At 39.7% G+C, this 27,796-nt stretch overlaps 1 protein-coding gene across 1 annotated transcript in view; it reads left to right on the top strand.

The window, feature by feature from the left end:
* The window catches only part of LOC124605454 (nucleolar protein 56), an 84,549-nt gene extending 58,402 nt beyond the window's left edge, over positions 1-26,147 (top strand). The window contains exons 6-10 of the mRNA XM_047137139.1: positions 5,843-6,095; positions 8,004-8,152; positions 8,356-8,486; positions 22,633-22,720; positions 25,691-26,147. Coding sequence (XP_046993095.1) covers positions 5,843-6,095; positions 8,004-8,152; positions 8,356-8,486; positions 22,633-22,720; positions 25,691-25,779 — 710 coding nt within the window. The 3' untranslated portion in view covers positions 25,780-26,147. The remainder of the gene's footprint in view (positions 1-5,842; positions 6,096-8,003; positions 8,153-8,355; positions 8,487-22,632; positions 22,721-25,690) is intronic.
* The last annotated feature ends 1,649 nt before the right edge of the window (positions 26,148-27,796 follow it).

Genomic DNA, 27,796 nt, shown 5'->3' with positions numbered 1-27,796 from the left:
TGCCAGATCGCACACAGCATCAGAGAAACCATCGTAACTCATGAAAAAATTGTATTTATATGAAACAAAAACTGTTTTATGCAGGAAATATTGGGCATTTTCAAATACGCAAGTATCTAAAAATTGATTTTTTTAGTCCACTTGTCTTCAGTCTCCCCTTAAATTACTGCCAGCCACAATATGAAGTCATACCCAATGGCACCAGGAGTAACACTGCTGTGCTTCTCCAAACCATTGGAAAACTGGGACCACTACCCAGGTCACCTCCGTACTTGCCGATGATGGTCGTCTGGAGTAGTTTGGAACCTCGGTTTATTGCTGAACACGTAATCCCGTTCATCAGCAATCCATGTTTCCCGGTTGTGGCACCACTCTAAATACAGCCGTATGTGTTGTAGTGTTAACGGCAGTGTACCCATGGGATGGCATTCCCTAGTCCAGCTACTGCTAGTCTCCAACAAATGTTGCAGAATGTTGTAGGAAACCAATTGCCTATGCTCAGATGGCAATCGTAGATGTGGTTACGATGTGCTTGATGCACATATGCCGATCATCCCTTACAGTGACCAGAAGCTGTCACATGGAACCTTCACGATGAGAAGTACGTTTGCCCTCACATTCCCATGCAGCCCACGAATGGGCCACTGACGCATTGTAATGTCCTACAGTTCTGGATCTTGCACAGTTTGACCAGCAACCCAAATGGAGGCTCATTTACTACCTACGGTAGGTTGTCTGTGCCAGAACACCTGTTGGTGTTGTGACTCGCCGATCTTTCAAAGCGCCACCGCGCAGTTACGCACGTCCTCTACATGCGTCACTGTCTGCCAGCCATGCAGCAGCAGTGCCACCTAAGCGGCCAGTCAGCCAGCGGCCGCTAGCTTGGACTCAGTTATGATTTGACTGTTAAAGTGTACACACGTCTTACTCTGTTTACTTGATCTGTGACTTTCATGTATTGCGTCTTCCATGAAATATATTTGTTCAACTTGAAGTTATTACAGTTGGTACCAACTGAGGTCATTCAACTTGTATCAAAACAGCGGCTATTGACAGATGCTGTGTTGCTGCTTTTTGGAAAGTGAACATACAATAGTTTGTCATTGAGCCTGCCGCAGATAGCTGCCTATCCTTATTTTTACAAACTCGGCAAGTCTCTGACCTCCACATTCTATAATGTGATGTGCACATCCAACACCTTATTACCTACTCATGGTTTCACCATCATTCAACCAGTTTCCATAGATTCCGTCAACTGTAATATTCAACCAGCTTTGCGTTTTCCAGATGCTCGTTCCCAGGCACTGAACCATAGTGACCTGCCCATTGTCAAAATTGCCTAGGTCATTGCATTTCCTCTTTTGTGGCACGTATCATTGGTAGAATAATTCCCACTTGTATACTTTCCCCACTTCATTACACACCTGCAGTGCACAGGTGGCATTCAGTCTTGCTATAGGCAATGGGCATAACATTTCAGCTCATCACTGTATTCAGTAAGGGTTTGAATCTTAGATGTATTACATTGTCAGTTAATTGAAACCTTGAATGGCCAAATCATTGTTATCAGTACAAGTAATGATGCTGCTAAATCGTCAAATAATCATGGCCACCTTCTTCCTTGTAGTAAATTAACAGGTGATTCTTTCAGTTATACAAGATTTTATGTGAGATTCCCCTGTACATTAACTAAGAAAAAATTATTTAACACACACAGTTCAAATGTCGCAATAACAATAACACCATCAGTGCATCCAGTTACTATGTGTTGTACATGTAGCCAAAATAAAACTAGCCTGGAAATTGCACACCAAGCAGATGTTAACAATACACATCAGTTGTTCAGTGTAATGATAAGTATCTGTTATTCCTAATGGCACATGCTCTGCAAGTTTATATACCCATACAGACTGAACTGAACCAGGTCTCCTTTGAGTAAAAGAAAAATTGAATACGCAAATGTCCTGACTCGATTTAGTCAGATTTTACTGCAGAACTAAACATTCCAAGGGTGGCTCGGAAGCTTTAACTAGAGCACAGTAAGAAATTTGTAAGAATAAAGATGCAGGTTCTCTTTTTTAATATACCAGGTGGTTATCATTAAACTGAAGGCCTTCAGCCAGGTGCATTGGGGCTATGTAAATCACAGGATGCTGAAACATTGTGGGCATATTCAGTAATTACTGTGTTCGTGGACTACGCTGGAAAAAAATGATGGTTCCACTATCTGTCACCAGGTGAAAATATGGTGGTGTAAGCAGACCGAATATGAAATGTTTCCTGTTTTGACAACAGTGTGCTGTTTGTCACATGGCAACGCATTTTGATTTCTTTTATGAAATGATATTGGTGTAAAGGGTTAAGAAGGTTAAGTTTTCCACATAAAATGCGATGGCTGTTGAGAAGAGAGACAGTGCACTGCTGGTAAAGTGGTTTTATCAGAACCACAGCAATAGCAGCACTGCATTGTGGGAACATCACAGAAAAGAACAGCTGTGAAGAGGCCCCATGTCAATAAATGAGCTAAAAATTATGGTCAAGAAATTTGAAGAAACAGGCGAATTGTGTGGTGCAGCAGAGAGAGAAAGGTGGCCCAATTTCATGTCAGTTGTTGATGAAGCTGCTATAGCTGTAGCCAACAGTGCAGCACATGTCTCAAAATCTGCAGCCGGTGCTAGAGCTTGTGACAGGAATTGTCTTTCCCCTGGCCAACAGTTTCACACTGGTATCCCTACAGGATTCAGAATGTACACCAAATGAAGCCCCAAGGCAGACTACAATATCATAACATTGCTCTTATTATGTGGCATGCATGGAAATGGATGACTTGGCCAGGGAATATCCTTTTTACAGGTAAGGCACATTTTAGTCTGCATGGTGCTGTAAATGCTCAGAAGTCTCTTATATGTTTTTATGGTTTTACTTCACCCCATGTTGTTCATGTATGTTCATTGCATCAGCTTACATGACTGCGTGGTGTGGTTTCACAAGCCATTTTTGGCCTTTTAAGTGTGCAGTGACATCTGCATGTTATAAGTACATCCTTGTGCAACACGCGACTCCAACTTTTCAAGAAAACAGCTGCACCAACACCACCATTTTTTGTGCAAGATGGGGCAACACCTCAATTTGCTTTCCAGGTGAAATATTTGCTTCAATAAACTTTCAATAATGACCAGATCATCTCTAGACACTTTCAAGATATGTGGCCTTCCAGTTCACCTGACCTAAATCCATATGATTGTGCAGATATAGAAATATCATGTCGATCACGGATGTATCCAGGCTCTTTCTGATCTGAAGGGGATGGTATACACCAACGTATTGCTCTGATCTCACCAAATATGTTGCAAGCAGATGTCAATCGTGCCGTGTCAAGGATGCAACAAGTTGCTGAATCGGAGGCCCTATGAACGCATGTTGTAACTTGTGAACATATATCCGAATACGTGTGCCAGAATCACTGTTATCATGTGCCTGACCATTCCTCCCCTTTTCCTGCATTTACATCATATTCTGACTGCTTACTGCACCCTATTTTCATCTGGTGCCAGAAAGGGGAACACACATACTCTGTGAATACACTGATAGTGAACATACTTATGGTGTTTCAGCATACTGCAATGTATAAAGCTCACACTGCAGCACACCATCAGTTAAATTATAACCACCAGCTACCTTCACTGTCATTTTACTCCACACAGCTAACTAGAATTATGATTTTGTTGGATTTTATTGCAGGCTATTGTTCACTCGAGTAATGTTTTCTGGTGTTTCTATTTGTTTTGAATAGTTTTCTAATAACTTTTTGAGTTTTTGATTTTGTTGTCACAAAATGCCAGATTCTCTTTTCAGATCAAATTCATTTCGGCTATCCCATATGTGGTAGAAATGCAATGAGTTTTTACCATGCACTTTCCATTCCCTCAGTCACAGGTATGTAATGTACTGAGTTTTATGAAATTTGCAGACCACCTGGAGAGTATTATTTATCATCATTGTTGCTAAATATATTTCCTTGATTCAGCTTCTTCAAACACCTGTGTCAGTCACACTGCAGGTCTATTGTTTGTTGCGCTGGTAGATGCTGATATTTTGGCACATGCCATAGAGATGCAGACTACAGGATAATAGAATACAAATCTTACAGTTAAAGATATTGGATAACCATCAAATTATCCACAAGGCAAAAGTACTATAAAGTAAGGGGTTGGGGGGGGGGGGGGCAGTTGTTCCTGTGATTTACACACAAAGAATGCATGCGGATGTAGCTTCCAGACTCTGTTTCTGTGTGGCATTTTTACCTCTTCATTTACAGGATCAAGAAACATGTTACATCTCACAAGTAATGTTAAAGAACATTGTTTCACCAGGCTGTGTTTTAATTTAATTTAATTTTCACTACTAGTTTTGGGCTCTGCCAATTCTCAGATGCATGACAGATGTGCATACTGTGCACATGTTTCGTCAAAAAATCACGTGCCATGCATATTTGTGCTCAGCACTGTCATTAACAGTCATCATCTTTAAAATTTATTACAAATCACAAATTATTTAGAGTAAAAGAGATGACTCACCGAAAGGCATAAGCACTTCGTCATACGTAGGTACAAAAAATAAAAGGCACAGAACTTGGTTAGCTTTTTGGAATGAACTTCCTTTTTCTAACTGTAGGAAAAACACATTACACATGCGCACGCAGATGCAGATGCACATGCTAGTGTGCTTGCATTCACCCAAGCCTGTCTCCCTGTAGAAAAAGGAAGAGCATTCGGGATGCCAGTCAACCTCTACAGGTGTGTGTGTGTGTGTGTGTGTGTGTGTGTCCTACAGCTATAAAAACAAGAGCATTTCTAAAGCTAGCCAAGCTTTGTACCTTTTGTTTGTTTCTGCCTTTCAGCGAGTTTTATCCTTTATTCCTATGTAATTCGTGATTTTCAACCAGAACTTGCCGCACACTATATACACTTGTTCATGTACCTGAGACATGCATGACTTTGTGGGAAATTTTTTAACTAGTGCCCCAAACTAGCAGAGGAAATAAAATAATTTGAAACACAGCCTGGGGAAATAATGTCGTTATCCAAATCCTGTTGAGGCTGTGGTGCCTACCGAGAAGAAATTGATCACTAATAATTGTGTGAACTTACATGTGAACGATATTGTTACAGTGGAGTAATGATTTGAGAATTCTTGCACTGTTTCTGAGAAGAGCGTGAGTGTTGCTGATATATCCAAAGTAATGCATTGTTTCATTTGCACAATAAGTAAACAGTATTTGCATAAAAAATAGGAATACTTAAAATGTCAAGATTACATAGACAGCTATAGATAAATTGTTGTTACATATGCTTGTTAATCGTTAGTGTAATGGCTACTCAATTAAACTGATGAAATATGTGACAGCTGCTTTTTATTTTTTTTGATACGTGGAAAGGCAACTAGATGGTGGAACAAGCTTCCGATCTACAGTGAGCAAGAACCCAAATGCCAGGGTAATTGCCAGTGAAACAAGTCCTACAATAGGTTGAAAATGTAGCATTTGCTACCAATAAGCATAAAGATTATACTTACTAGTCTGCATCCACTGTGTACTGGGATGAAAATTTAATTTAGTACTTATCGAGAAGTACTTTATATGATTCTCTATTCATTTTCGTTTTTTTAAGGAAGCTAAAGCATATAGTTGTCTCCTACTTCATGAGCTTTATTTATAAGCACATGGGCACGTGCCGATCGATAAGATTGTTGTTCAAGAAAATATGAAATGGTATACATAAGTGTGTCTTTCCTGGATGTTTCAAAATGCTATCTTATGAGCAGAAATTTTATTATTTTTTAGGTATGGATATATCTCCTGTTGATCTAATGAACATTGAGCTGTTTGCTGCAAGAGTTGTCGCTTTGTCTGATTATCGCAAGCAGCTTGCTAGTTATCTCCATACTAAAATGGAAAGTGTAGCTCCAAATCTAGCTACTCTTGTTGGGGACCAAGTTGGTGCACGCCTCATATCACATGCAGGCTCCCTCACAAATCTTGCCAAGTTTCCAGCCTCTACAGTACAAATACTTGGTGCAGAAAAAGCCTTATTCAGGTATTTAAGAATGTTTTAAAAAATCTGTTCGTACAAGCTTATGTGAAATTATTATTCTCAGCCAAACAATATGTATGACTTATGATGATGTATTACTTTTTTGTTGGTTCAGTTTTAAATTTTGTGAAACATGTCAACCTTTAGGAGGTATGTTCTCAAAGACAAGTATTTACTTCATATATGTTACTTATAAATTTTGTGTGTTGAAAATTGTTCATATGAATGAGCATTAGTATCATTTAATACTTACCTATATAGCCCATATTGAGCTCCCATTATCATTTCATTGTTCTTTTGATTCTCCTGTTATTTGAAGTCGTAGTTATTCTACTGGAGATTCCACCACTTCAAAACGAATTCTATCCAGACAAAACTCCATTTTAATGTAATGATGATCTCCTTTACAATATGTTCTAAAGATCAATCAAATCTCTCCAATTAATCTCTCGAAAGACAACCAAAGGTTAAGGTCTCCAAAAAATAGATACAAACTTGAATACAGTAGAGAAACTGGAGAGGGGAGGTGGGAGGTAGAAGTCAGTTACAGTAGGGAATTAATAATGTGGAATGGTATGGCAGAATTGTTCCAAAAGTATGAGTAACTTGCTTGCATGTGGAGTGACTCCATGTATGGTATAAAAATGTAATGAAGAGGAAAAGCCTCTTGTCAGACGAGTATCAAATATCACCATTTAGTTTCCAAAGTAAAATATGGGTCTGCCTTTTCTAGAACTAACACTAATTTGTTTCCATCTAAATGTGTTTCAAAACTATTTGTGGAATTGCTAGTGGGTTTTGTATTTACTCTAGATATTAAATATTCTGATTCCTTTACTTTTTTCATGTGGCACTAAAGTAAGAAATAGAGCAAAATAACATATGTTCAGTCTGATTGTTAGTAAAATTAACATAACTTGCTGATAGTAAATGGATGCTTAACAAATAAACTCATTTAGAAACTGACCAGGCCAGAATGAGCCTTTGAATTTCTTACAGTAGTTGCTGGTGTTGAACAAACAGCATTAATAGTTTAACTATTTGATGTCAACAGTTTTGGTAGAATCCTGTGTCTATCAGATGAGGATAACTATGTCTCTATTAAAACACTATGCAGATATCCAGGTAATTAACTCACAAGCAAACTTTCTCAATCATCCACCTGCAGTCAAGTTGGCCTAAGAAGATCCCTGACAGCTGGTAGTGCTGTTGCCAGCTGTCATATCTACAAAGCACAAACTGCTGCAGGCTAAAGCAATAGGCTTCTATGGAGATGCAACAACATTGAGGCATTGCCATAGAGACATTGACAAAGTCCTGTTACATGATTCTTCTTATACCTACCAGGGTATAACTGAATATGCTGTAAAGTTTAACTGGCAGATATTACAGTGCTGCTGTTTATTGTGTTAATGTATCGTGTGTTTAATTCTTGGGCCACGAAGTGGAAAATTAATGTGTGAGCATTTATATGTCAGTACACTTCATTCTTCCCCTCAGAAATAGGTATTTACATTTTCAAATGTGTTCAGGCTTTTTATCTAAAATCAGTACAATGGTTTGATTCACATCTTATCATTATATCATGAGTGGTGGGTATTTTGTAGTAATCTTAAGGGAGGCAGAATACAGTTTAATTTCCCTTCAGCAACAAGGTCATCAGAGACATGGAGTAAACATCGTTTTTGCTCGTGTACCATATATACCAGACTTTTGTACCCTCCTCTTTAAAGTGAATAACCCAGTTGTGTGAAACTCATTTCTAGACTCATTATATGTTGTTTGGTAGAAAGTTATTTTTCTTGTGAAGTTATCATTTTCCATGTGCGTGGTGTAAGAAAAGTAAAGCTTCCTTTTAAAGAGTGAGTGAAATTCTGTACTATTTAAATCTTCCTTGTTTGTGTTGTACAGGGCACTCAAAACTCGAGGTAATACTCCGAAGTACGGCCTACTATTTCATTCAACATTTATTGGTCGTGCTGGGCTGAAAAACAAAGGCCGAATTTCACGATACCTGGCCAATAAATGTGCGATCGCATCTCGAATAGATTGTTTCTCAGGTGAGATAATGTATTTATCATCAAAACTGTTAATTTACATGTTGTATAAAGAACGTAACTCTGAAATCGAGATTAAAAGTAAAGTTGTAGTACAATAGATGGTTCATCTTCTTGGTGATCATCAGAGGGCAGTAGTTAGTCTTTTTGCATATCATAGTTATGTTAACTTTGTTACATGTTAAAAATATGTTTATTTTCCATAGAAAAACCAACAAACATATTTGGTGAAAAATTAAAGCAGCAAGTGGAGGAAAGACTTACATTTTATGAATCTGGTGAGCTGCCACGAAAAAATATAGAAGTAATGCAAGAAGCTATGCAGGAAGTTGCACAGGTAACAAATAACAGTTGAGGAGATTTTCTTCAGAATTACTCTAATACTTTCTTGTTCATAAACTTTCAGCCCTCAAGCGGGTGCAACTAAGTATTAAGTGTGCCAATCACAAATAACATATGAAGCTGATATCTGTACAGATATCATTGGTCATCTTGCAGCTCTCGAAGAATGAAGTTGTAATGAAATCTAGACCTTTCGCTGCTTACAGGTGTTGATCTTTACCATTCTATGTTGTACCATTTCATTGTTTCACAATTGAAAGTCCATGCCTATTGCTTCATTATTGCTTCAGCTAACACAGTGATATGTTGTGTTGTCATATGTGCAAGTGAGCAGCAGTAATATAAAATAAACGATAAGCTGGACAAGAAAAAATTTATGATCCTTGCAAGAAAATTACCCAAATGATGAGCTGGAAGCAAAATCCCACAATGAGACACTTGTCTAAGGGTTAATTAGTAATCAAATAAGCAGTTTCCTGAGATCTGATGCAACTGTGCTGTTTAGTGGATTGAGTGGATCATTACTGTGGGATAACACTCATACGTGGCAACAGAGTAATATAATGAAAGTTTATTTTATTATTTTTTTACCTAAACCACGCTTTAGCTCTTAAAATGTAAGTTTATTTTATCATTGTTTAACTAAACTAGATTAAACTGTAACATGAAGAGAGCCATTCTTTACAAGTGTACAGAGTATGCCGTGCACCCACTTGTGTTACAAAAAATGACGTGCCTGCTCAAGGGTTAAACAACTGCAAATTATAAGTTGCTACAGAATTGTTAAGGCTTTTATGGCCACTTGTTGACAAATTGTCTGTTGGTATCTGCCTCGGATTCTTCGGCTGATGTTTATTTGATAAACTTCACCTTCCATTGCTGGTGGTGGACTGGAGGCGAGCTCGCGGCCACATATTATGTGTATCTGGCACGCCATGATCCAAGGGCTTTTCCATGGTAATACCTGCTGCAGTTCTCCCCGTGCTACCTGCAATGGTAACTGTTACATAAGAAGTCACAGAAGCAAACACTCGGCAAAGTGACACATCAGTAAAAGAAATGTCAGATACAGCCTTGCTGCCATACATTTGCAGAGTGGCAGACAGAATCAGGCATATATTGTGCAGCACGGTTAAAGACTATTTATAAACCAACAAAGAAGATCAAAATGTATCTCAGATTGGCAAAGGGCAAAAGGGATCCACTTGCAATGTTGTACATGTGGAAAAACCTGTTTTGGAATGACTAGATGATTAATCTTCTCCAGGATCACTGAAAATAAGCAGCATTCCAGGTTGTAGCAGGTAGAGAAATTGGTTGTGGCAGAGCAAGCGCTCTGTGAGACCAACAGCACAGTGAAATTCTTGCTGCAGAGAACAGCTATTGCACCCGCTTGTTCAGTGAAGCTGTAGAAATGCACTGACATGACAGTAGCTTCAACAAAAAAGAAGAAAGCCTCTAGATGAATGGATTATGGATTTCCATGCTGGAGAGAACAACCGGTCCAGATAGAACCGGGGAGAACCGAAGTGGGAATAACAACAGAAAAGCCTTTGGACATTGGCGCACCACGTATATATGATCTGTGGCTGCGAGCTTGACTCCAGTCCACCACCAGCAATTGAGGGTGAAGCTTTGAGCACTTGAGCCGCTCATGCAGGTGAAACGTCAGAAAAAGTATCAAACAAACATCGGCGAAAAATCTGAGACAGCACCCAACAGGCAGTGTGTAAATTGTTGGTTTCAAATGATTGTAAATTATGATACTTGAAAGAGTATATTTTACAGCTTAATTATGAAAGTTGAAACTTAAATAGTGGCAACTATTTATTCACAACCGATACAAAAAGAGTTAAATGTTTGCCCTTGTTATTGTCCTTCAAAGTAGTCACCAGCATTGTTAAGAATGCGTTGCCAGCGATGCGGAAGGTGTAATATACTGTTAGCAGAGTCCGTTCTGTTGATGGTGCAAATGGAGCAGTCTAAAGTTATGGTGATTCTTGTGTACGACTGTGATGGTGTTATCCTGACGCATTATGTTCCGCCATGGCAGATTGTCACTGCACAGTATTACTGTTTGTTTTTGGAGCATCACCTGTGACCAGCTTTGTGAAAGAAGCGGCGACACTTTCTGTGCAACCCACCCATCATTTTGCATGACAGTGTGCAGGTGCATACAGTGCAAGCTGTGGCTGCTCTGTTTGGTCAATGGGACTGGGAAGTACAGTACCATCCACCATACTCCCCGGACTTAAGTGCTTGTGACTTTGATTTGATTCTGAAGATGAAGGAACCACTTCGTGGCATTCGCTTCGGGACTGTTCCAGAGATTCGACAGGCAGTAGACTGCTCCATTTGCACCATCAACAGATCATGCTTTGCTAACGGTATACTACACCTTCCACATTGCTGGCAACGGTTCTACACAACGCTGGTGACTACTTCGAAGGACAGTAACAGCTGCAAACATGTAACTCTTTTCTTCGGTTGTGAATAAATAGTTGCCACTATTTGAGTTCAAACATTCGTATTAAAGATGAGAAAGGAAAATATTGCTAATCACCCCATTGTATTTGTATTCAGAGCTATTGTGCTTTGCTTTAATTTATACGTACCAAAACACTGTGTGGAAGAGTTAAAATTGTTGAGCAAATTGTTTTGAACAGACATCATTACAATCATGGCTGTAAGAGACATTATTGATTCACTATAGCATTGTAGATCAATGGCTTGTTGAAAGAGGAAAATTACAAATATATTTGCTATGAAAGTCAACAACTGGTAAGTAATTGTTTTGGGGCTAGTATTAAAATGTTTGCTTACTTAACTGAGTTTGCTATAGCTAACATAATAAATTACCTATTACTATGGACCAGAAAAATTCACGTGCTTCAAAATGTGAAATCACTTAATAAATCCTATTTCATGGCAAATTGTACTCAGGTGCACTATTTTAACAGAAATAGTTGGAAATAGTTTTATTTTTTGTACTTAAATATTGAAAATATAAGAAATTTTTAGTTACTGGTATCCCATATCATCTGAGGAAGCTCATTTTCAAAAGATAATGTGTGTAAGAATGTGTCTACAAAATAAAAAGCCCACCTTTGCATGAGTGCAACAACGTATTGGTGCGCTCAGGAGCTAATGTTCAAAAGCTGATATAATGTGAACACTTAAATGTGGCAAGTGTTTTTAACTAGGGTTATGTAGGGTACCATTAGAGGTCCAGTCTTAAATACCTTCTTTACAACACTGCCACCCTCAGCAAGCAATTAAGTGGTACTGTTATGCAATGCATTGTATTCTGTACTTTGCTGTGTGTTGTACATTACTCATTGTTTTATTTTTTTATTTTTAAGTGAGTGAAGAGAGACTACTTCTCTTTCTGCAGGGAGCTTGTTTATGCCTGTCACGCAGGATGGGATCACCAATCCATAAGTCGGTTTGCAATTTCTGCTTCTGCAGAAACACAGGTGTAGGCTGGTTACCCAGCAGGGAGGAGGTTAGGCTTATTTACTGGCACTGCTCCTTTTCTGTCTGTTAGTCATAGTTGTAGTTTTTTATGCTCATGGCCAACTGTCACAGTACAGTGATGGGAATACAAAACCGATCAATGTATTTCAACCAAGCCAAAAGTCTTTCACTAATGTACAGGTAGTTATTTTTAGTTCTATTTATTATTTCTATCTGTTGCCAAGTATGGGTCATTTAGATATGAATGCTCCCAAAATGGCTGTACATTGTGCTTATCAGGGTTTGTCTTCTACAGATTTAAAATAAATATTATGCAGATTTTGTATTACCAAGTTGGGTGGAAAAAGAAAAACAATGTCGAGAAACAGCACTCTGTTCACTACTGTCAATTGTTGCAAAGTCTCAACGGAAATATTACTTTGTTGAAAGCTTAGATAGAGCCAAAAGAGGAAACAAAGCAAGAACCATTGCAGAAACTAACTTTAAAATTTTGAAAATTCAAATATTCTAGTCGGAAATCTGTTAGCATGTTATTTTTCTGCACTAACCAAGCACAGCTATTTTGAACTAGAGCAGGTAACTTGCATATGTGACAGCTCAACCATAACAGCTTGTTCCAATCCAAATCTCCACACGTTTTAAACAGAGATGCCCTTGCCAATTGATATAGTTCAACTTGAATGAGAATTAAATAAAATGTATGTCCCAGACACTATGAATGTTGATGTTCAGCTATTTACGTAAACAAAAACTGTTGAATTATTTTGTGATGCTACCGCTATTTGACCGCAATAATTTTTGTTTTATTGTTATACAGTCCAGATTTCGGTCTAAGGCCATTTTCAAGTACAAAAACTGAGGTAAACAATAGGAGTATTAATCCCAAAAGCAAGAAACAGGGCAACCATGAAAAAAAAGTGTATAAATACCATTGTTCTTTATGTTATTTATATGTTAAAAGACATCAGACTGGTATGAAAATAAAAGTCCTTGGCAAAAAAGCATATCTGGCCATGTAGGACAGATCTGTCATTACGAAAATTGAGAACATCTCTAAAATGCCTAAATATATTGCAAACTTTCATTTCTGGATCCTATAGCACAGCCGTTATATGAAGCTCCTAACCAATCAACAGGCATGCACCTCACTATTGTCTCTGAACGACGACTGACATGTACACAGGTGAAACGATCTTTCAAAGATCACCTTGAGAGATCACAATCCACACAATGCAATCTGTGGAGTATTAGGGGACAAGGTAGCTTAACTGTTTATTTTGTATGATAATTACATTATCTTTGCAAACATTGGTACATAAAAGTGTTTACAGTATATAACATGGAAGTCAACAATTAAAGGTCATATGTAAATGACATGAAGTGTCTTATCATAATATATTTGTAGCAAATACGGAATTTTTACTTTGTAATACAGTTAGTTATGTAAAACATGGTGCACTATACAGGCAAGTGGTAAGTCCCTCACATCAGCACAATCCACCAAGAAAACCACAATGGAATGTAGACAAAATGGTGCGGAGGGGGAAGGAACATGGATGCAGCTGTGGAGCCAATAGAACATGAGATATTGTTCAGACTAAAACATTAATCAGACAGGAAGGGGGGTAGGGAGCAGGGGGGAAGATTGAGGGGAAGTGGATTGTCTGAAAAATGGTTGCTCATGGGGGCAGGAGCAAAATTCATAAGGTTATTGGACTCGTATCCACATTATCTGATAAATATAAATAAAACTTCAGTAGAGTTCATGTTACAAAACTTATTGAAGTACTATTTGTGCATTAACCCTTTGAGATCTATGCTCCAATGCTCTCACATGATTTTTTAATGAAGCAAGAGTTTTGCATATGAGGGTTGTCCATAAAGTAATACACCACATTGTTTTTCTTCAACAATTCTTTATTGAACATAATAGAATCACACTCTCACGAAAGAATGGTGTTTTATCTACACACGCTATTTTTCCATGTAATCTCCATCCTGTTGTATGGCCTTCCTCCAGTGCAAAACAAGGGCGTGTATGCCCTGTCGGTACCAGACCTTGTCCTGGTGGCGGAGCAAGGGCTTCACTGTGTGAATCACCTCCTCATCATCCTCAAAATGTCTTCCATGAATGACATCCTGTAATGGCGAATGACACACCAGCTCACTGCAACATATCAGGTGTGACAGCCATGGATGGTTTCCCCGACTGCTGCAAATTGTGGAGCTCCACCAAGCCGGCTGCTAATTATCTCACCCTCCATGTCCAGCAACCAACTGTACTTCTGTTGACAGCAGATGCTCCATAGACTTTGCACAAGCATTTGTGAATATTCTCCACAGTTTCTTTCTCTGCAGTGAGAAATTCAATGACGACATGTTGCTTGCAAAATATATATAGTACAGACGCCACTTTGAAACTGTCCTGCAGCTACGCTATCTATCGAAAGTGACGGAAACTTGGTGTGCTTATTTAGGAGACTTCAAATAATACATACATAATGTTTCGCATGCATACCATTGTTTTCAGCTGAGAAAACAAATGTGGTGCATTACTTTCCTGGCAACCCTTGTATATGTGTACTAATTTTCAAAATACTCTTTGTACACAATTGTGTACACTGGGTCTCCGTCAACACTGAAATCATTGTAGACAAAGAAATACATTTACATGGTGCACTTATATGTGAAATCTTTTACACAAGGAAATATATAAAATTCCCCATATTTCTAGTTAATCACAAAATTGTGCATTTCCAACTTCTCGCGGCGTAATGAATAGTCCATTAAATTTCGGGCATGCAGCTGTGCAAATAAAATTTCCTCCACTGATATTTCAGCCGCGTATTTTCCGGCCATGCTCAGAGACAGTCACAAGCCTGACGACAAGATGCCAAGTGCGGCCTTATATGCTCCACCGTGGCGGTACTGCGCATGCGGGTCACAGATGCTGGTCGGCGGCAGAGAAATACGCTTACACACTAACACAGTGTTTCTCAAGAATACAGCCTGTCTTCGAGGAAAGAGCACCAACATAGGTCAAAACACACTAGATCTGAAGGAATTACTATCTTCTTCCCCATCACATACCTGCATTTTAGGTTTTGCATTGAATGCTGTATGAATTTGTTGCGGAGAAAATCCATTAGATTTAAAAATGCTCTTGAGGTATGTGAGCTCTTCTTGCATATTGTCTTTATTGGATATACAGTGCGCCTGAAGCTCTAAGGTCTTAAGGACACCTATGGTCTGTGAAGGGTGATGGCAGCTACTGGCATGAAGATACAGATTTGTGTGTGTTGGTTTCCGATATGCGGCATGTCCTAATGTGCCATCACCTGTACGGCGAACGACAACATCCAAAAAGAGGCAGCCGTCTTTTTCTATTTCCATAGTAAATTTAATGCTAGCGTGGATGGAATTCAAATGCTCTAGAAATCGATATAATTCACCCATCCCGTGGGGCCATACCACAAATGTGTTGTCCACATACCTGCAGAAAACCATTGGTTTAAAACTTGCTGAGTCCAGTGCCTTGTCCTCGAAGTCTTCCATGAATAACTTAGCTACCAGAGGGGAGAGTGGGCTTCCCATGGCAACACCATCAATTTGCTCATAAAATTCACCATTAAACTGAAAATAAGATGATAAAAGCACATATTCAAATAAGGCCGTAATGTTCTTATCAAAATGTTGGCCGATAAGAGATAAAGAGTCCTTTAAAGATACCTTGGTGTATAATGATACCACGTCAAAACTAACTAGCACATCTGTACTATTTAGCCTGACATTGCTAAATCTCTGAATAAAATCCATAGAATTACGAATGTGGTGATCATTATACAATACACCAAGGTACCTTTAAAGGACTTGTTATCCCTTGATAAGAACATTACGGCCTTATTTGAATGTGTGCTTTTATCATCTTATTTTCAGTTTAATGGTGAATTTTATGAGAAAATTGATGGTGTTGCCATGCAAAGCCCCCTCTCTCCTCTGGCAGCTAATTTATTCATGGAAGACTTCGAGGACAAGGCACTGGACTCAGCAAGTTTTAAACCAACGGTCTTCTGGAAATACGTGGACAACACATTCATGGTATGGCCCCATGGCATGGGTGAATTACATCGATTTCTAGAGCATTTAAATTCCATCCATGCTAGCATTAAATTTACTATGGAAATAGAAAAAGACGGCTACCTCTTTTTTTTTTTATGTTGTCGTTCGCTGTAAAGGTGATGGCACATTAGGACATGCCGCATATCGGAAACCAACACACACAAATCTATATCTTCATGCCAGTAGCTGCCATCACCCTTCACAGACCATAGGTGTCCTGAAGACCTTAGTGCATCAGGCGCACTGTATATCCAATAGACAATTTGCAAGAAGAGCCCACATACCTCAAGAGCATTTTTAAATCTAATGGATTTTCTCCACAACAAATTCATAGAGCATTTAATGCAAAACCTAAAATTTAGGTATGTGATGGGGAAGAAGATAGTAATTCCTTCAAATCTAGTGCGTTTTTGCCCTATGTTAGTGCTCTTTCCTCGAAGATAGGCCGTATTCTTGAGAAACAATGTGTTAAGGTGATCTTCTAGTCCCCCACAAAGATTGCAGCTTTACTCAGCTCTGTGAAGATTCCTTGTGGAAATAGTGAGAAGTCGTACGTAGGTCAAACAACACGCACCGTTCATGAGTGGTGTGTGGAGCATCGAAGATACGCACTCTTATTACAACCAGACAAGTTAGCTGTGGCCAAATATTGTATTGATACAAGGCATTCCATGAATTACAGTGATGTGAAGATTTTAACATAGACCTCTGCTTTTTGGGAATCTATCTTCAAGGAAGCTATAGAGATTAGATTAGCTACTAATTTAATAAATGGAGATAATAGTTTTAATTTGGACAAAGCATGGAATCCAGCTCTGGGGGTAATTAAACTGCAGAGAAGTCATCATGGTGTCATCGCCACCAATCATACATCGATAAGCGAATGGAATGTCTTTACGTCTTCGCCACAGGCGGCGCATGTGTAAGCGTATTTCTCTGCCACCGACCAGCATCTGTGACCCGCATGCGCAGTAGCGCCGCGGTGGAGCGTAAAAGGCCGTGCTTGGCATCTTGCCGTCAGTCTTGTGCCTCACTCTGAGGATGGCCGGACGATATGCGGCCGAAATATCGGTGGAGGAAATTTTATTTGCGCGGCTGCATGCCTGAAATTTAATGGACTAATTACAAAATTTGTTGGGAATTATGTCCACAATATCATTTCAGTTTAAATGAAGTGAACAGAAACAGTTCTTTTTTTGCAAACAAAGATGACATTGCATTTTCTACATTTTTCTCTTGAACCTTCTGTGCATCTGGAAATTTGCAACTAGTAGACAGTGCACCATTGACAAAGAAATAAGTGTTGTGCTCTGTCATACCAAATGTCTTCCGAAGGCCTACTTTTTCCTCATTACATTTGGAGTATCTGGAGGTGTGGCCGCCTCATATGGTAATATAGGAGCTATATTATTTTCTTTGCTGGTAGACCCATTGTTGTGGCACTTCTCCTGTAGCTCTGTACCACAGCAGAATCTTCAAAAAGGAAAGTTTCAGTGAGTGTACGTTTTTTGGGCTTCATGAAATTTCTGCAATACGACAATAATTGATCGAAAAGATCAACCTTACCCATGCCATGGTTGTATAGCTCTACAATTCCTGGTTGATCAGTGTAACATATTCACCTTGTTTGTTGCCATAGCGTTCAAGTTTTTCCTTCCCCAGTGAAATTTTGCCTAGAACAGTTTCATAACCCATGGAGTTAGCTTGCTCTTCACATACTGTTTTACAGAGAGGTGCCCTGTAAATGAAATCATTGCTTCATCAACTGCTAACTCTTACTCTACAGTTAATTCTAGACATATTTTACACAGGGCACTGTAGATATGCCAAACCATGACCATGACCTCGTTGTTAGATGGCGTATCCACATGTTCACAAGATACAAATGGGTTGTCATTAGGAAGAACTCTCTCTCGGTGTACTTTTTCCAATATTGTGTCCCAAGACATTCGAAGTCTGGGAAAATTTAGAGTTTCAATTGTTATATGAAGTCCAAACAATTTCTTGAGTTCTGCTGATGTAGTTTGTTACAAATTCTTAACATTTCCACTTTGTAATGCATGTAATATTTGTCAGATCAGCCTTATTGCTAAAGATGTCATTGGGAATGTACTTAATGAAGGAAGTTGAAGTCTGAGGAAGTAATTCCTGGTCTTCAATATGTAGTTCCTATTTAGAATAAGAATCCAATATAGAAATTGGGTAATGATGCCACTTATGTTCAATTTCAATGTCATTGTTGATAATTAGGTCACTTTCTTCAATTGTAACTATCATTGTTGTCCAAGATGGAATAACAATAATATTATGAGGAGGATAGATTGCTACTCACCATGTAGATGAGATGTTGAGTCACAGGCAGGCACAACAGAAAGACTGCTGTACATTTAAGCTTTTGATCAAAAGACCTTCTTCTGAAGTAGAACACACACACACACACACACACACACACACACACACATTCAAACAGGCACAACTCACAACTTGCAGACGTATGACCATTGTCTCTTATACCCCATAGCAGCCAGAGACAGTGGTCGTGTGTGTGAATTGTGCCTCTATGAATGTGTGTGTTTTCCACTTCAGAAGAAGGCCTTTTGATAGAAAGTGTAAATGTGTGGCAGCCTTTTCGTTGTCTGTATGAAACTCAGTCTCAGTTAATGTCTCCTCTGCATGGTGAGTAGCAATCTCTCCTTTACATAATATTGTCATTACTGTTTTCATTATAAATGTAACTTTAATAATTTGGCTTTATCTGGTCATTGGTTTCTTATCTCTTTATTTTGTCAACCTCCACTCTCACCTTTTTTTTTTTCCTCCCTCTTGAAATACAGCAGGACTCCACATCAGGAACTGTTTTTCTTCTTCCATTCATATGCATCTCTAAAATGGCACATCATGCTTAATTTTGAAATTATAATTATTTTTGTTATTATTATTATTATTATTATTATTATTATTATTATTGTATGATGTACAGAACTGAAAATTTAAGAAAAATCGCAAATAATCTTGTCAGTAGTATTTTCCTATGTACGAGGTGAGATTGGAAAGTTTTAAGTATGGGCTTGTAATGTACAATGGTGGTACTTACATGCTACTGTCATGCATCTCCTTCAGAATAGTCCCCTTCTGATTGAACACTCTGACTCCAACGATGTTTCCACTTTTGGAAATATTCCTGGAATTTTTTTTTCCTAAAGTGCATTAAGGACGCTATCTGTGTTGGTGTGGATGTCTTAAATAGTCAAATTGCTTCCCTTTCAGTGAAAATTTCAGTTTAAGAAAACAGGTAGAAGTCCACAGGGACCAAATCAGGGGAATATGGCAGTTGTGGAAGCACAGGAATTTTGAATTTGGTCAAAAATTCAACGATGGAAAAGGCACGATGAGCTGGAGCATTGTTATGATGAAGCACCCAACTCCTGCCTTTCCACAGTGCAGGCCTTTTCTTCCGCACCTTTTTGCGCAAACATTCAAGGACACATTTGTAGCATTTCTGGTTAATTGTCTGTCCTCCTGGTGTAAATCCATGATGCGATAGATTAAAAAAAAATTACCAGCATCATCATCACCTTCGACTGACTTTGCCGTGCTTTTTTTCAGTCATGGTGAACCTGGTGTCTTCCACAGCAAAGACTCACCTGTAATTATTCTCTTTAACAAATCTGAGTAATTTTTAGTCCGATTAATCAGTTCTTGGCACACTTCAAGTCTGTGTTGTCTCTAGTCACTTGACAAAACTTTTGGAATGAATTTTGCAGACACTCAACACATGTTCAGATCTTCAGTGAAAGTTGACTGAACTGCATTGAAACTTAAGTTCACCAGCCATCTCCCTAATTGTAAGTCTATGGTCAGAGTGCACTAAGTTGGGAACTTTCACAACATTTTCATACGTTTTTGATGTGGCAGGACGGCCGGACCGTGGTTCATCTTCAAATGATTCACAGCCATTTTTAAATATGTTGAACCAGAAAGGGGGGGGGGAGCATTCGACTGGCTCATACAGTTTTCTCTAAAAGCTGATTTTAATAGGTCGTAAGTCTCAGAAGCTGATTCCCAGTTTTAAAACAAAATTTCACACAAACACGTTGCTCCGTTTTTACGTCCATTTTCATGCAGACAGAATCCAGCAACAAGCCCTAACTGACCCGCACTCAACCAGCTGCCACAACGAACTGAATAAAAGTAACGCAGTTTCCTGTCAGAGGGTATTCAAGGACAAGACAATGACTCATTCCCCACCCTCCGTTTACCTGCCTGCCAAACCAGTAAGCAGTAGTGGATCCATTCTTAAAACTTTCCAATCACACCTCGTATACTGATATATGGTGTTCAATAACATTGTCAGTAACTGCAGTTTGAACGCTGTGCCAGTTTCCATATATAACAATTACTAGTAGTATAACAGATGTGCCTATATTGAAGAAATTCCACCCAAAACTTGTAAAAATTGTTACGATAACAAAGAAACAGAACAATGGCTTCACATGAAGTAAACACAGAAGTTCTATGTTCTGTCAGACACACTGCTTGAAACCCCATGGTTAAGATTGTACATACTGAAAAGCTGTATTTCTTTTTATGGACTAAAACAATTGTGAAGTATTTAATATGGCAATAAGTAAACTGATCATTTAATAATTTGCATACAGACTAACTATTACATTCACTAGTACAGTTGGGTATAACTTACCAACTACTTTAGTGTATTCTTAAGTTCACAAGTTGCTGTGCACTACTGCTTTCATTTGATATTTTTATAGTAGTGCATTACAGATAGCACTATTTGTGCATGATGAAAATACACTCCTGGAAATGGAAAAAAGAACACATTGACACCGGTGTGTCAGACCCACCATACTTGCTCCGGACACTGCGAGAGGGCTGTACAAGCAATGATCACACGCACGGCACAGCGGACACACCAGGAACCGCGGTGTTGGCCATCGAATGGCGCTAGCTGCGCAGCATTTGTGCACCGCCGCCGTCAGTGTCGGCCAGTTTGCCGTGGCATACGGAGCTCCATCGCAGTCTTTAACACTGGTAGCATGCCGCGACAGCGTGGACGTGAACCGTATGTGCAGTTGACGGACTTTGAGCGAGGGCGTATAGTGGGCATGCGGGAGGCCGGGTGGACGTACCGCCGAATTGCTCAACACGTGGGGCGTGAGGTCTCCACAGTACATTGATGTTGTCGCCAGTGGTCGGCGGAAGGTGCACGTGCCCGTCGACCTGGGACCGGACCGCAGCGACGCACGGATGCACGCCAAGACCGTAGGATCCTACGCAGTGCCGTAGGGGACCGCACCGCCACTTCCCAGCAAATTAGGGACACTGTTGCTCCTGGGGTATCGGCGAGGACCATTCGCAACCGTCTCCATGAAGCTGGGCTACGGTCCTGCACACCGTTAGGCCGTCTTCCGCTCACGCCCCAACATCGTGCAGCCCGCCTCCAGTGGTGTCGCGACAGGCGTGAATGGAGGGACGAATGGAGACGTGTCGTCTTCAGCGATGAGAGTCGCTTCTGCCTTGGTGCCAATGATGGTCGTATGCGTGTTTGGCGCCGTGCAGGTGAGCGCCACAATCAGGACTGCATACGATCGAGGCACACAGGGCCAACACCCGGCATCATGGTGTGGGGAGCGATCTCCTACACTGGCCGTACACCACTGGTGATCGTCGAGGGGACACTGAATAGTGCACGGTACATCCAAACCGTCATCGAACCCATCGTTCTACCATTCCTAGACCGGCAAGGGAACTTGCTGTTCCAACAGGACAATGCACATCCGCATGTATCCCGTGCCACCCAACGTGCTCTAGAAGGTGTAAGTCAACTACCCAGGCCAGCAAGATCTCCGGATCTGTCCCCCATTAAGCATGTTTGGGATTGGATGAAGTGTCGTCTCACGCGGTCTGCACGTCCAGCACGAACGCTGGTCCAACTGAGGCGCCAGGTGGAAATGGCATGGCAAGCCGTTCCACAGGACTACATCCAGCATCTCTACGATCGTCTCCATGGGAGAATAGCAGCCTGCATTGCTGCGAAAGGTGGATATACACTGTACTAGTGCCGACATTGTGCATGCTCTGTTGCCTGTGTCTATGTGCCTGTGGGTCTGTCAGTGTGATCATGTGATGTATCTGACCCCAGGAATGTGTCAATAAAGTTTACCCTTCCTGGGACAATGAATTCACGGTGTTCTTATTTCAATTTCCAAGAGTGTATTTAACATACGCAAATTTGCACTGGAGGTTTCCTTTGAGGAAAACTTTTTCTGTTGCAGCTAATACAGAGTAAGAATTAATGTACACCTTTGTAGCCAGTGTGTTTGAAAAGGTTACACACACACACACACACACACACACACACACACACACACACAGACACAGAAATGTGGGGCGGGAGGGGGTGTGAGAGAGAGAGAGAGAGAGAGAGAGAGAGAGAGATTGAGGAGGGGGGGTGGGGGGGGATGTTAGGCCGGGGGGCGGGGGGGGGGGGGGGGGGAGTGGTGATACAACTAACACTTTGCTTACAGTTACAGGCGGCGACAGCAGCTGCCAAAAAGAAAAAGAAGAAGGATAAGAAAAGAAAATCAGAGTGCCTGGATGAAAGTGTTACAAATGGTAAGACCACTTACAGTAAATATAGTGTATGAAGATCCCTGACAGCTCACAGTGCTGTGGCTAATAGCTGCAAACAAAAACAGTAGCTGTCTACAGAGCTGTGGTAACACTGAGGCATTGCATTAGAGACGTTTACAAAATTATGTTATTGGTTGATATAGGCTCACAAAGCTCCCATGCCCAGCCCACTGCAACTGTCAGGGATCAACTTACACCAGTTTAAGTATAGTCCAGGAGATGAACCTTTGGTACTGACAGCTCAGTAGAATCTTTCTGTTGCCAAGCGATCGCAGGTAACCAGCCAACAACTGACTGCATTGTAGCGGGCAGGAGGAGCCACAGTGCCACTCTGCAAACCTGACGTGCGCAGGTCCGAAACGTACCAATGAGTGGCCCACGTTCAACCAGTGCTATCATTTCGCTATTTGTGTTAACATTTCAGTTAATGGTTTTTTTTTTTTTTTTTTTTCATTGTTAGTGTTTATTTGCTTCTGTCTCCTTTAAAATAATGTCCAGTGGAATGAGTAGTGCCGGCCAAACACGTGAAGTGAAATGAAATGAAGGAAGAAAAGTATGCTACACAACCAAGCACATGAATTCGTGTGTTTGATGGGGGATTACTTTGAAAAAAGAAAAGGAAAATGGTGACCCCTTATTTCCAGTTGCTCAGTTTAAGAGGACTACAGTAGCATTGAAAATAAGCAAGAAAAATTTTGTAACAATAGGGAAAGAAAAGTACAGTATGGACTGTGGTGAGAGTGGCACAACAAGGCTGCACACACAAGGAAAGAAGCGGCAGAGGAAGAAGCAAGTAACAGCTTTGAACGATTTTGAGAAAGACACTGTTTGTCATCATATATATGGCTATTACAAGAGAAGCAAATCAAACCATCGAAAATCCAGGATGGAATGTACAATATATGAGGAGGAAAGATTTTACTCACCATAGTGTACAAATGCTGAGTTACAGGTGGGCAGAACAAAAAGACACTCACAATTAAAGCTTCCGGCCATTAAGGCCTTCGTCAACAATACACACACACACACACACACACACACACACACACACACACACACACACGCAAAACTGCAGTCTAGGCAACTGAAACCACACTGCGAGCAGCAGCACCAGTGCATGATGGGAGTGGCGACTGGGTGGGGGTGAGGAGGAGGCTTGGGCTGGGAGGGGGAGGGATAGTGTGATGGGGATGGTGGACAGTGAAGTGCTGCCCTCAGTCTAGCCTGCAGCACTTCACTGTCCACCACCCCCACCATACTATTGCTCCCTCTCCCCTGCCCCAGCCTCCTTCTTACTCCACTCAGTCGCCACTCCCATCACACACCGATGCTGCTGCTAGCATTGTGGTTTCAGTTGCCTGAGATTGCAGCTCCGTGTGTGAGTTGCATTTGCATGTGTGTGTGTGTGGGGGGGGGGGGGGGGGAGGGGAGATGTGTGCGCTTATGTGTGTCTATTGTTGACAAAGGTCTTATTAGCTGAAAGCTTTAATTGTGAGTGTCTTTTTGTTGTGCCTATCTGCGACTCAGCATCTTTCCTTCTCATATATTATAAGAGAAGAGAACATTCTATTCTATCTAAATTACTTGTGTCACTTCAGAAAGATTATAATTTTGTAGGAAGCTAATATGCATTATGTACAATGTCAGATATTCAGTGTTTAACAGACACAAAATATTGATGGAAAGGCCAGATGTAGTCACATGACAGTGCAGATTTCTATGCAGAATTATGACTGTGAGATTCGAAACTATAGTGTGGCTAGATGAAATGTGGTTAATGCCAGCTGTTCATTACACAAAGGCTGGAGTGATGGAATGCCCAAGGGGATCATGGCAGCGCCTTTTGGGAGAGGAGGGTTAATTATTGTTTTACAAGCAGGTACATCGGCTAGTTTTGTGCCAAACTGCTTGTTAATGTTTTGTTCAAAAAACACATGTGATTACCAAGAAGAGATGAACAGTGTGGCTTTTCAAAAGTGGTTCGAAACATCACTTATGACGAATGTGACAAGTCTATCAATGATCATCATGGACAATGCCCCTTATCATTCTGTTGTTCACAGTAGTACACCAACTTTGGCAAAGAAAAAAGAAGATACAGTATTATTTGGTGGCTGAAATGATGAAAAGTGTATTTCAGAGAAGATATGAAGAAGGCAGAAATACCCAAAATTGTCACACAAAAGAAACCACAATTTCCAACATATGTAATTGGTAAGATTGCTAAAAGCCACCTTCATGAAAATGTTTAGCTTCCTCCATACCATTGTCACGGAAGAATGCGTAGAAAATTTAATTATACAACTGAGAGAGAGCTGTGATAGTTCGAGCAGTGCTGATGAAGACTATTTTAAACCAGATTCTGACAGTAATGAGAGTGGTGATTTTCCATTAGCATAACTACAACACACTCAAGAACGTAAAGACCGAGTCTGCCATCAATCTATCATCATGTTGTGAGTACCATCTTCAGATTATAACTGTTAATATATTGATAAATTATGCAGTCACTTGTTGTAGAACTAATTAATATTGCTAATATTCAACAGCGGAAACAAAAACTGCGTATGTTCAACGATTTGAGGAAATCATTTTCATTTCTATTGTGAAGTTTGACAAATAACTTTATGGTATTTCAACGTATTCGAAACTAAATTGCTCTCTTCAACTTTTCATGCTTATATATTACAAGTAGCAACTGTAAATAAATTCACATGTACAAATACAACCATGTCATTGACGCTTTTCTTTCTGCTGTTAGAGAATATGTACAAGTAGAGACCAGGTGCGGAGTGCCGTAAGCCACGTTCAACAGTGTTGCCATGTGTCTGTCCGAACTGTCAATACCAATCACTCGTCTTGTGGACTCTATAGTAAAGTTGTTAAAATTCATCACAAAGATATTTGCCAAAGAGTTAATGCGAGCTTCTATAATTTACATTTCCTTTACAGATGCTAGTGTTGAAAATGGAGACATTACTCTTGAACCTCCAAAAAAGAAGAAAAAGAAGAAGGTGAAACTCCAGCAAGAAGTTGAATAATAAACCTAGGTGCTTGGTCTGGTTACTAAAAACTATAATGTTGTGACCCCTTAGGGCCTGAAAAAAAAAAGTATTGCTAAGTTCTTATGGAAATAAGATGAAGCTATCAATAAGATTTTACAACATAATTACTTGTACAGCTCTAAGTATCTGGAAGTCACAGTGAAATTGAACGTGTATTATTGTGAAACTTTTTCTTGAGGAGCTAACAAATGATATAGGAAATGTGGTTGACAGTGCCTGTCTGAGAATAGAAGCCTCCATAAACTGATTACTGTGGTTAACTTATTGACAATTCAGAAAATGACAGCCAAATGTAGTATTTATCTGAATTCACAACCAGTCTAGTAAATCTGTTCTTCTCTGCATATCAGTTTACTTTTTGTGAAGTTGGATAGAAAAACCACATATTCCAAAAATATACATAAGTACCTTTTAGCAACAATGTAAGGAAAAGATAGATTGGTACTTACTGCAAAGGTGACATGTTAAGTTGTAGACAGGCACAATTAAAAGACACTTACATATTAGCTTTCGGCCACAGCCACCATCAGAAAAAGAAACACATACACACATTCATTCCCACAAGCAATCACACCTCTCACACACGACTACCATCTCCAGCAGCTCGGACAATGGTACCATATTGTTTATACTCCCAACCTGGAGCTTCCATTGTGTGATTTTGACTTTTAGCCAACAAATTACACTCATTCCAATTGTAATTTAAATTTTTCTCTGTAGTGCATCCCCCCCCCCCCCCCTCACACACACACAGCTTAAGGAAGAATACATTCAGATAAAAAATGACAATGACAGTAGAGATTATGTGAATGAATGTATACATTTTATTTAGTTACAATAAAATCATTTTAAAACATTTCACGATGCAGTAACCAGTGTTGACCAACCAGAGCTCGTCATCAGATGATTACTGCATTGTAAAATTTGTTGTGATGGTGTCATAAGAAAATAAAAGAAGCCATCTGGATTGAGATAGCTGAAAAATATCTTGCCAGAAGTCACAGTCGGCAAATATCAATATCACATTCTGTTCTGTTATCAAAAAATAATTTATTTTCCAGTTAACTTGAAATTTATTTTCCATTCACATTTTATGAAAGTGGTGCCTTTAAAATGCAGGTCCTTAGCAATTATTAGAGTAACAAAATCTTTAGTTTATTTTAAAATTCAGCGTAATTAATAGGGATGTTCCATTTTGTTACCAAGAACCTGTATTAGCACCAGAAGTTCTGTCATTCTGAAAGTGAACTAAATACTGTTGTTTGTAGTATGCTCTTTTTTTGACATGCCATGTTGTATAGCACAACGAATCTTACAGAAAGTACATGTACATAGCAAGGGGGTGTTGCCTGATATTACCACAATATGGTCTCGAATATTTTTGTTACACAATAATAGCACAACGAATCTTACAGAAAGTACATCTACATAGCAAAGGGGTGTTGCCTGGTATTACCACAATACGGTCTCGAATATTTTTACTACACGATAATAGCACAACGAATCTTACAGAAAGTACATGTACATAGCAAGGGGGTGTTGCCTGATATTACCACAACACGGTCTCAAATATTTTTATTACACGATAATGATACATGCCATTATTCAGATTGCCCATCTATAAAAACAGTCAGTGTTGTCTACTAGGAAGACAACTACAAGTTGGAACATGGTGTATCTAATATGTTGATGGACAAGACTATGGCAAAAACTTGGTCTCTCAGCTCCCAAAAATGTGTAGTTGAAGATCATGGCCAGTTCATTCTGCACTGCTGTATCGTACTTTTTGAGCGAGATTTTTTATTGATTTAGTGCAGAAGTGAAACTCGGTAGTGTAATTATTTCTCATGTTACTCCAAGGTTCACCCATTATTATAACCAGCTTAGACTTGCATTAGCACAACCTACAGGGTGACACACAAAAAATGGTAACTTTTGAAACACCATATAAAAATAGAAAAAATCTAACAAAAAAATTTTTATTGGTGGCAGT

Source organism: Schistocerca americana, chromosome 3 (assembly GCF_021461395.2).
Source record: "Schistocerca americana isolate TAMUIC-IGC-003095 chromosome 3, iqSchAmer2.1, whole genome shotgun sequence".
In the NCBI taxonomy this organism is placed as follows: Eukaryota; Metazoa; Arthropoda; class Insecta; order Orthoptera; family Acrididae; genus Schistocerca; species Schistocerca americana.
The sequence above is the reverse complement of the archived record's forward strand: the minus strand, read 5'-3'. Positions and strand labels throughout refer to the sequence as shown.